Source organism: Zeugodacus cucurbitae, chromosome 5 (assembly GCF_028554725.1).
Source record: "Zeugodacus cucurbitae isolate PBARC_wt_2022May chromosome 5, idZeuCucr1.2, whole genome shotgun sequence".
NCBI lineage: Eukaryota > Metazoa > Arthropoda > Insecta > Diptera > Tephritidae > Zeugodacus > Zeugodacus cucurbitae.
In genome coordinates this window covers 72,989,026-73,000,647 of record NC_071670.1, presented here as the reverse complement: position 1 = coordinate 73,000,647, position 11,622 = coordinate 72,989,026, and the positions used below count along the sequence as shown (strand labels likewise).

Below are 11,622 nucleotides of genomic sequence, written 5' to 3'. Positions count from 1 at the left end.
TCTATTTATAATTAAATATATACATATATATAATTTACAGATTTATAATGTTGTCACAGTAATATAGTTATCAAAAAATCGAGGAATGAGTGCTTGTGTCCTAGGCATTTCCCCTGCCTCCTCATACCATTGCGGATAAGTTTCTTCTGTCCTTTTTGTAATTTGGGCTATTATTAATTATTTTTAATACCCACTTTATGCGCGTGTTTTACAAATAGTTCTTTGTAATAATTCAATTGATGCCGGCATACTTCAAAACTCCATCGTCGGGATTTATCAATTTTATATTGTCGGGACTTTTATAATTTTTTGACGTTATGAGGGCTTCCGATGCGTCTTCAAGCGAGCTTGTCGTATTCGTCATAATAGCAACACATTTTTGGTATTTCAATCGCCATAAAACTTTCTGGTAAATGGCGTATCCCGTGTAGTATCGACGTATCTGAGTTTCTGATGGTTTCTTAGAAGCAAAGTGCTCATCTGGAATCTCCATTTGTTCCACGGCAAGTTGCTCTGCTGTTTGTAAATTTTCTTTCAGGTCGTCTTCTTGGTCGTAATTCCAGTCAAGGTTTATGCCGTCGTCTTCTTCACAATTGCTTTCTGTTTGTGAGAATTGACGACGTAGCACATGTATCGATATCAGCCTCGCTACAATATATTGTATTTCGTGTGCTGATGGGTGACTCTGAATCTGGATTTTATAAAAAAAGTTTTTAAGGGCGTCTTGATTAATTTTCCCTAAGAGTATAAACGATATCGAATCGTTTTCTTTAAATAAATCGCCTCTCATTTCGATCATTGCGTTGATGGTTAACATAGATAAGTCGAGGCACATAATATTGATGTGTGGACTTTTAATGGCATCTATACGATATGATTTTTTAATCTATAGATTTATTCAATACAATCTCTATGTATTGGTCGCCTTATTGGATTCTCATTATGGAGCGTTTTGCAATCCAATCCACCAAATAGATTATTTTTTTTTAAACTGTTGGGTTTGCTTAATATATGCGTGGCTCTGGACACAGACATTTTTTTCAAACGTTCCCGGATATAACTGCGAATATGTCAATTTAGGGCAGCGAATGTTGCAATGCCATCACTTGTTTCCAGGTCATGTTTCATGAACATGTTGTGGATGCATTTAATTATATGGCAGCAATCGAACATAAATACATTTTCTTTTCTTTAAAAAAGAAATATGACTGTGGTCTGAAGTTACTTCCAATAGTCCTTTCACCTTCATAATTTGACCGCACTGGTCGGAAACTATTGATTTTATATTGCGCCGGATTTTCTCGCAGACATCAATATTGTTGTTCAGCAATTTGTCTAATTGCGCACTTTTACGCCTTCTTTGGCTATATAATACGAAACTATATATTTCCATTGCGACACTAAGCCTTTCACCATAAAAAACCAACATTTATTGCCGATCACACTTTCACGGTGACCTTCTCCATTATCGACGAAGTCATCTATTACGTCCCGAACTTTATTGTACGTCAGATCTCTTTTAACTGAGACTTCGTCGAAAATTATTTGGCAAATGTGCTCCTTGCACAATTTTTTCTAAATTGTTTAATACCTTCTCGTCGATACCGGGGACACAGACCGGATGCAAACGAGAGGTCATCGAGGATGAAATTATAGGCTTTTGTTGACATATAATTTAAGTTCAATGCCATTATCTTCTCCTTCTCGTCATAGGAGGTTTTATTTATTAAAATCATTCTAGCGAATGTTATCGCGTATTTGCTCGCACCGCTAGGAATTATTACGCTTTTTTCTAAAGCTTCACATTTTTTCCTTAGTTCATGAATTCCTTTTTTTGTAGACTCACTATGAGTTGACTTTGCTTGAGTGTATTTTTCTGATTGCCTCTGGCTACTTGCGCATAATGCTCATGATCATATGTTGTGATCTCTTCAATATTAGCACATTTCATTTCACTTCATTAAGTCGCGTCAGCTTTTCCATTTCGGAAGCTAGATGGTGAAGCCGCTTTTTCAATATTTCCACCATAGCTTTTTTCCACCGCCGGCAAAACCCATTCTGATGAAACATCGCTGTTATCATAATTTTCCTCAATTTTCAATACCGGTACAACTTCATGTAAAAGTCGCTTTGCCGAAGCGTCTTTCTTATGAAAATGACGTTCGCATACAAATAAACGTTTACTTTTATCTAATGGCAATTGTAAATTGCAGGCCCGAGCCCAATTGTTGCCAGCAACTTCCGTTTTCGGAAATTCGAACAGCTTTCGGGACTCCCATCCCGTGCAGTTGCTAACGCAGCAACTGCGACACTGTTTTGCTGCCACATATTTTTGGGCTGGGCTCCCCTCAATGTCTATGGAAAAGTAATTAATGAAATATACAGTATAATATACAATAATAAACAATACAATATGCAATATATAATAATATTAAAATAATCAATTTAATACCCACTTTATGCACGTGTTTTACAAATAGTTATTTGTAATAATTCAATTGATGCTGGCATACTTCGAAAAACTATAAAAGTCCCGACGATTTAAGATTGATAAATCCCGATGATAGAGTTTTTGAAGTATGCCGGCATCAATTGAATTATTACAAATAACTATTTGTAAAACACGTGCATAAAGTGGGTATTAAATTGATTATTTTAATATTATTATATATTGCATATTGTATTGTTTATTATTGTATATTATACTGTATATTTCATTAATTACTTTTTCATAGACATTGAGGGGAGCCCAGCCCAAGAATATGTGGCAGCAAAACTGTATCGCAGTTGCTGCGTTAGCAACTGCACGGGATGGGAGTCCCGGAAGCTCTTCGAATTTCCGAAAACGGAAGTTGCTGCCAACAATTGGGCTCGGGCCTGCAATTTACAATTGCCATTAGATAGAAGTAAACGTTTATTTGTATGCGAACGTAATTTTTATTAGAAAGATGTTTCGGCAAAGCGACTGTTACATGAAGTTGTACCGGTAATCAAAATTGAAGAAAATGATGATAATAGCGATATATCATCTGAATGGGTTTTGCCGGCGGTAGGAAAAAACTATGATGTAAAAAATGAAAAAGCGGCTTCACCCTCACCCTCTAGCTTTACTTTTTCCGAAATGGAAAAGATGACAAAACTTCGCGAATTTGAGATGAAGTGTGAAAGTAGAGAAGATATCACTACCTATGATCACGAGCATTATGCTCGAGTAGCCAGAGGCTACAAAAAAAATTCGCTGAAACAAAGCCAAATATTCGCGCACTTAAAAACAAATTCATGAACTAAAAAAAAAAAGAAATGTGAAGCTTTGGAAAAAAGCGTAATAATTTCTAGCGGTGCGAGCGAATACGCGATAACATTCGCTAAAATGATCTTAATAAATAAAACCTCCAATGACGAAAAGTAGAAGATAAAGGCATTGAACATAAATTATATGTCGTCAGAAGCCTATAATTTCATCCGCGATAACCTCTCGTTACCGCATTACCGCATAAAAAAACGCTTTTTCGTTGGCGGCCGATCCGGTCTGTGTCCCCGGTATCGACGAGAATGTATTAAACAATTTAGAAAAAATTTTAAGAAATATGACAAAAGAGGAGCGCATTTATTTGCCAAATAATTTTCGACGAAGTCTCAATTAAAAGAGATCTGACGTACAATAAAGTACGGGACGTTATAGATGGCTTCGTCGATAATGAAAAAGGTCACCGTGAAAGTGTGATCGGCAATAATTGTTGGTTTTTTATGGTGGAAGGCTTAGTGTCGCATTGGAAATATATAGTTTCGTATTATACAGCCAAAGAAGGCGTAAAAAGTGCGCAATCAGACAAATTGCTGAACAACAATATTGATGTCTGCGAGAAAATCGGGCTCAATATAAAATCAATAGTATGTGATCAGGGCGGTCAAAATATGAAGTTGAAAGGATTATTGGGCGTAACTTCAGACCAGCCATATTTCTTTTATAAAGAAAAGAAAATTTATTTTATGTTTGACTGCTGCCATTTAATTAAATTGCATCCGCAACATGTTCATGAAACATGACCTGGAAACAAGTATGGCATAGCAATATTCGCTGTTGTGAAACAGATATATGCAATTTTAAAATGTGCCCTAAATTGACATAATATATATATACATATATATATTATACATGTCCAGAGCAACAGGTAGTAAGCAATTCTGTAGCCGCCGCTATAGAAATGGAACGATCTATTTGATTAATTGGATTGCAAAACGCTCCACAATGCATATCCAATAAGGGGACCAATAGAAAGAGATTGTGTTGAAAAAATTGATTGATTGATTGATTAAAATAACTCATTGAATATGTAAATGTCACTAAAAGTCCAGACATCAATATTATGTCCCTCGACTCAACCATATTAACCATCAACGTCATAATCGAATTGAGCGGCGATTTATTTAAAGAAAACGATTCGATATCGTTTATACTCTTAGGGAAAATTAATCAAGACGCCCTTAAAAACTTTTTTTATAAAATCCAGATTAAGAGTCACCCATCAGCACACGAAATACAATATATTGTAGCGAGGCTGATATCGATGCATGTGCTACGTCGTCAATTCTCACAAACAGAAAGCAATTGTGAAGAAGATGACGGCATAAACCTTGACTGGGATTATGGCCAAGAAGACGACCTGAAAGAAAATTCACAACCAGCACAGCAACTTGACGTGGAACAAATAGAGATTCCAGCTTCTAAAAAACCAGCAGAAACTCAGGTTCGTCGATACATCACGGAAATGTTGTGATGCTATGAAGAATACGACAAGTTCGCTTGAAGACTTGTCGGAAGACCTCATAGGGCCGAAAAATTATAAAAGTCCCGACGATTTAAGATTGATAAGTCCCAATCCCAATAATAACTTTCCTTTATCCATTTTGATTTCTTTATAATGATTGAATTAATTTAAATAAATCCAACATAAAAATTGTAGAAAAGCTAACGCATTGACCATGAAATAATAAAAATGAAGCGTACATTGAAATATTGAATAATCAAATCAAAAACAAATAAAATAAACGTAACAATAAACAAGATTAATTGTAATTTAATTAATTTGGTGAAACCAAATAAAATCATGTGAAATTGAAAATAAATGAAGTTAAAATTCATAATTTCCTAATTGAAAGTATAAGTAGTTATATAATTTTGCAACTATGTAAAAGTAGTTATATACGATATACATACATGTGCTATTGATCGGAATGAAGTCTTTTCACCATACCGGACATGCAAATCCATACGAGTAAATTCCACTCCAACATACCGACCGACCACACATGTACGTTTGTCGTGTATGGCAACTTAAATTGTCGAAAATTAACGAAACAAAACTTTAATAAAAAAAAAAATATTGAAAACAAAACAGCAAAGTAATGAAATTTAAATGATTATAGCTTAGGGATATTACCCCTTAATTGATATAAAAGTTATGTTGTATGATTATTATTGTTAGGATTTACATATAATTATAAGTGCATAAAACAAGCTTACCGCGGGTGGGGGCAAAACAATAGGTACATCAGTCTTGACTGAGAACATTGTAAGTTTATTTTCGTATTTCAAGCATTTATGTACAATAAGTAAAATATGTTTTTTAAAACTCCCAAACTTCATGTCCATATACTAAAATATATAATTAAAAAAATATAAAAGATATATAAATAAAATATAAAAATATATATATTGTTTTATTTCGTTTTAATATGTTTTAATGCTGTACTGTCAGAACTGTATTAATAGCCTTTAGGCTTTTTAGGAAAATTTGTAAATTGCGTACCCGCTAATGGCTGACGCATTTCACCACGTCCCGTGTACGGTATTCCGTCGATAAAGCTGTGGTGTAGTACATCAAACACAGGTAAACCAAGTGAAAGAGAACATGTTGTGCGAACGTAGGATAATGCGATTAAGTGTTAGAGAGCAACTCCTGGAGTTTCGGCTTAATGGAAACATCAACAGTGTTGATGATTTTAATGGCAAAAGGAACGTCAAATTTGTGCATTTCTGATTTGACAGTTGGTGGTTGGAGCGAAACGTCAAATTTGCAATGGACTAATAGGTACACAAAAATTTTCGCTGAATTGGCAAAAGTGTACAAATTGTAAAAGATACATTGTAAAACGTGAAAAGGCCAAAATAGATAAATAATTTGTGAGAATTAGAAGCGATCTACCAGCGCCATGGCGGAGCATTCGTTCCTTGGCACTTGGGAGGTGTGTAAATGTAGTTCGATTTGTAATATTAATATTACGCGCAAATTTATATAAAATTCATTTTTCAGATCGTGTCTTGCACCTTTGAGCTTAAAAAGGAAATCTCTGGTTTGGAAGGGTAAACTTGCATTTTACATTTCAAATAATAATTAGATTACTACAATAATCTATGATTTTAGGATTAAATTTCGCTTGGATGATACGAATGATATAACCTGGTATAATGATTTGGTTAATCCACTTCCTGAATCAAAAGACTGTGCCACTTGCTGCGATTCGGCGAGTGTCTTATTTAGTTGTGAAACATTCGATGTGAACGAAACGAATCCACGTTTAGTATTCGGCGCGTTTGCGGGACATAGCATAGAATTTAGGGTAAGAGCGTGCGAGCGTAACATACATACGTCCAAACAAAGATTTCTAATAAGTGTTTGTATTGTGCAGACTAACACTTTAACACCGACTGATACACTAGTTTTGGATTGTGAGAACTGGTATGCATTGGAATGCAAACGACTGAAAGAGTGTCATGCAGCTGGCCAGGAGCGAGAATTCTCCTTCGCAGAGGCGTTGCAGCAGTCGTACTTTACGGATGTGATCATCAAAAGCTCGGATGGTTTTGATGTATGGAAATCATCGCTTGCAGACACATTTGAACTGCAGGCCTTATTTTGTTTGAACAACTTTTTGGTTTTGATTTCGCTTGGTTGAATATTGAGTTTACATTTATGGCAAAGGTCTCTTAATTTTTGTTAGATAATTGGTGTAAATATATTTATATTAACATCTATTCCATCTCCTTCAGTTCCATGTACATTCATCTGTATTGCGGCTAAGCGGTTTCGACTGTAGTATGTGTGTGCAATCCAACGGGTCTGCGCTCCCTCAGCAAGCAATTTCATGTAAAACCCATGATATACCGTACCAACAGCAATACCAAAAAACGCAGAAATGCCAAACGGGTGATGGCGTTAGTGCAATACTGGGCGCATCAAACCCTATCAAGATCTCGGTGACACTACCCATTTCTAATGTGCAAAATCATGATGATAATCAAATGTCTCTACCGCGACTCAACATTTCTCCAATATACCTGCAGCCACCAACTGAGCACACAAGTTCTATTTCCAATAGTGGTTTGATTGCCAACCGCGGTGCACACTTGTCGAACTCCTTTAATTGTCTCACGACCAACAATATCGGAATTGGCTATGACAAAAATGGATCCAACTGTGAAATGAGCGGTATGCGTCGTTATCCACCAACATCAAATTCAGATTCTCATCTCGAAACGCAGTCCCACTGCAAAAATATATTCAATTTTTGTCAAGACTTTCTGCTGCAGCCGACGGAGACAACAACGGTGTGCAATACGCGTCGGCCGCCCTTATCACCATACCGTGTGCGCAGTCCTTCGCCCTTTCCTAGCTCGATGGATACACCGCCTTCCTCGCCACTAACACCGGTTGCAGTCCTTTACAATTTGCCAACCTTTCTACTGACCCCAGTGTTGCATTGGCTGTACGCAGAGTCGCTGATGCCCGATATGGATGAGAATGTGTGTGAGAAGTTGATAAATTTCGCGGAAACCCAACCATCTCTTACAAAAATGGTCGAGCCGACAAGACAGTATCTCAAGCTCATACAGTTGAAGAAATGTAAGGTTATGTTAAAGTGTTGTATGTATATATATTTAATTGTCAATAATTTGCAGTTGTAGTAAACACGCTGATGGATTCACATACCGTACTCAATCATATAATACAAGCAATCAATCCTTTCACGATATTACATGAACCCGCCTCACTCTATGCGACTTTTAAAGACTGTCTCAGAGAGTCTGCAATCGGTAGTCTATTGCTATTCCTCATTTATAAACAAGGTAAATTAACATTTCTGTTCTGTTCTCTGCAGGATGTGCCAAGGTATTGCAGTTTTGTAATATTTTCATACGAGACGCCTCGGATATAACGCGCTACCAGAAGAATGAGATCATCAAATACGTGCGCACACGTATACCAATTTTTATGTCGCAAATCCATCAACTCTTGCGAAATATTTTGAATGTTTTCACCAGCCTAACGGATGAAGAAAAAGCGGAATTGGTGAATTATTTAGTACCTGAAGTGAGTTTTCAAAACTTTGCTGAAAAGTGCAGCGGTTACACTTAATATATTTTCCCGTTATATTCCCAGATCGAATCTGCATTAGTAATATTAACCGATGTCACTGAGGAAATCAAAAACTCTCTAGAAAAAATGTGTAAAGTGAGTAGACAACCATTTTTCTGAACAAAAATTGAGTACATTTTTCGCATGCAGGATATAAACTGTTCCCATTTGGAGTTATCGGCGAGACAGCAGACGGATAGCGCTTTCATCAGTGCCAATGTGGGTTTAGAAGACAATGGCGCACCGTTGTTCAGTCCGCCACCCATGTCACCGCGCCCGCGACGTGGCCCACCGGTGGGCCTGACACTGTACGAGAATCCAGCAGACAAGAAAAGCTTAATGACGGCGGAGAATGATTTGAAATTTGTTTTGTATATGTACGAAGTACGAAAGATGCGTGATATTTATGGGCGGATCGCCACGGCACTCGAAATTATTAGGGACAAAAAGTTAGTCTACAGAGACTACTTGAAAAATACTACAACAAATATAATGAAATTCTTTGCATTTGTAGGGCGTCATTCTGCGAAATGGACTTTTTAAGTAAACGGAGCACGATAAATCAAAATCTGGAACAGCTGATAATAGACATACCCGCATACATTTTGATTATGGAGAATCTTGCTGATCGCGTCGACGAGAAATTGGGTTGGAAAGAGTTCAAGTTCTGTTTCAAATTGGCGACAAGTCAAATAGTAAGCATTATTAAGCATTATTTGGGTATGTGTTAAGGCTGAAGAGATGCTTTGGTACATTTCAGAATGGTGTGATTGTGAAGCTGCTGGATCACAAGTCGGCGCTGCGTGAATCCATCGGCAATGTAGGTGGCTTAACTAAAATCCCGAATGCCGTTTAATGCTTTTGTGCACATTTGTAGGTCTGCAAGCTGGTGCAGAAGCACGAATTTACGGAATCGCTAATTGAACTCGGACTTTTGGAGGCCTCCAACATACTCGAGCACGAAATGAAGTTACCGGAGTTGGATAACAACATGGATGCTGCTTCTGATGACTTTGCTATGGAACGTGGGCGCTCGTATGACTATAAAAATGTCAAGGTATGTGCGCGCTAGCGTGATCTCCTGATTGCAAAACATTTAATGTCGTTCCATAAACAGTTGAACTTAACCAAACATCTGTGTGAGCCACCCATTGCGGCCAATAGCAACTTATCGAAGAATGCTTTGCGCCTCCTGCACTCAGCGCAGCTGGCGGATATGGAATTCGAGGTGCACGCCTTCGCGGAAAGCAACACACAGTTGCCAGGCATAACCGTTTTGGGTAAGGATAACATTGAAGTGGGCCAGCTGCCACATGCGGTGCAGCTGCAGCGACCACCAACACAAGTGCACACATTTCGCGCGCACAGAGTGATCGTTTCGGCGCGTTGCGAGTGGTTCAAAAAGGCGCTGCTCTCCGGCATGCAAGAGAGCATCAAGAGGCAAGTATAACTGTGTACGTTTGAGTGGCACGGGTTTGAAAGCTGACTTTCATTGCAGAAAAATCGTCATAACCGACACTTCGCCGGTGATATTTCGCCGCTTGTTGCTCTACATCTATGGCGCACCTATCGATAAAACGGTGGGGGCTGAACAGATTTGCGAATTAATGCTGCTTGCTGATCGTTTTTCCATTTGCGACTTGAAGGTATGTCTATCTTTCAATCCAAATGTTTTGTAAAATAAATAACACTTTGAATTGCTAGGAGCTCTGCGAGAACACTTTGAACTCGCTGATTGACGAGGAGTCGGTGCTCTGCTTGCTGGGCATTGCGGATCACTACATGGCCACGGCTTTGAAGTCGAATTGCCTCTCGTTCCTATCGCAGCATGCGACCGTCACCAAACAGGAAATGTTCAAGGAATTGCCGCAGACTTTACAGGTAATATCGGTGACTTTTTTATTCGAATCGTAGTATTAAATGTCTCTCCCTATTCGTCCACAGTTGGAGGTCATGGATTTGGTGCATTGGTACGGGCGTGTTTCGGAGCCCTGGAGTGATGGCTTCAAGTCACGCAGCAGCTCGCGCCACAGCTTGAAGAGCCCCTCGAAGCCACGTTCAAGATCGCGCAAATCCTCACCCTCCTACATGTGACACTGACCGCGCAGTTCTTTGGCGTAAGAAGCACCACCATTTCGCTGTTTAGCGATCATGCACAGCCAGACAGCCAGCAATAAAGTACGCTTTTGAGGGTGAAGCAAACGAAGGGACCCGGTGTATGGATCCGGTGTCATACGGGTATTTTAGTTATACATTCCAAGCAATGAAAGAAAAAGAAAAAGAAATTGTATGAAATGACTCGCTACGTTTTTTCGAAGCACAGCAGCCGTTTTGATAGAGTTTTTTCAAAGAGAGATATTTATTTGAAGTTTACGGGCTACCTTTTAACGCTGCATGTGCACGCAAAGCAAACAATTTCTCAATGTAATCATACCTCCACGCAGGATTGCATGCGATTCTATGAGTTAGTGTACCGTTATCATACTCTACTGCGTGTACTCTTCTTGATTTACCGTACGCATATTTTGTTAATGTTAGCGGTACTTGTAGTTAGGTGTTATTCAAAAGGTACTGTGTTGTGTTACAGATTTTCGAAACGTTAACTTATTTATAACTAGAATAGTCTACTTTTTAAACTATTTATATGGTGAAGCTATGCTATGGTACCGATACATATCGTACATTTGTTGAATACTATATATTATGCTCTGTGCGAACCTTTATCTGTGTTGACATTAAGTATGTATTGTAAGCGATTGATTTAGTGAAAATTTACCATTTTGAAAATGTTTAGATAACGTGTTGTGGTAAGTGTAAAGGAAATTTATAATGCATTTTGTGGGGGGAACAAACATATTTTTATTATGCAATTTTCAAGCTGTTTAACACACATACATACATAAATGAACTCGTATTTACATGTATTTTCTAGTTGTAATCGAAGTATGTATATTAACAATAAGTATGATTAGCGAATATTTTCGAAGAAACGTGCTGAATGAGTCTCCAAAGCGGTCCAAGACGCTGCAAAGGCAAATCTTAGCTGCGAATGTTTTATTGTAATTTCAAAGAATAATGAAAACGAAGCAAGTGTTGCACGAGTAATCGATCTGCGTTCTGCTAGTGCATAATATTTACTTAATATGTTTATTGTTGTCTTTTAATTCTTTAAACAAACAAAATATACTGTCTATTTAAAAGGAAA

At 37.8% G+C, this 11,622-nt stretch overlaps 1 protein-coding gene across 2 annotated transcripts; it reads left to right on the top strand.

Annotated features, from left to right (window-relative positions):
- The first annotated feature begins 5,977 nt into the window (after positions 1-5,977).
- On the top strand, positions 5,978-11,622 carry LOC105212749 (uncharacterized). 2 transcript variants are annotated; one of them, XM_011184971.3, is made up of 16 exons: positions 5,978-6,246; positions 6,315-6,364; positions 6,426-6,621; positions 6,691-6,870; positions 7,052-7,904; positions 7,961-8,095; positions 8,161-8,372; positions 8,442-8,513; positions 8,568-8,866; positions 8,932-9,112; positions 9,178-9,237; positions 9,295-9,474; positions 9,535-9,857; positions 9,916-10,063; positions 10,122-10,298; positions 10,362-11,622. In XM_011184971.3, exons 1-16 carry the CDS (start codon positions 6,214-6,216, stop codon positions 10,509-10,511), a joined length of 3,249 nt encoding a protein of 1,082 aa, XP_011183273.2. In that variant the 5' UTR covers positions 5,978-6,213; the 3' UTR covers positions 10,512-11,622. The 2 variants fall into 2 exon arrangements, with proteins under 2 accessions (XP_011183273.2, XP_011183274.2); XM_011184972.3 differs by lacking the exons at positions 5,978-6,246; positions 6,315-6,364; positions 6,426-6,621 and having other exon boundaries at positions 6,842-6,983.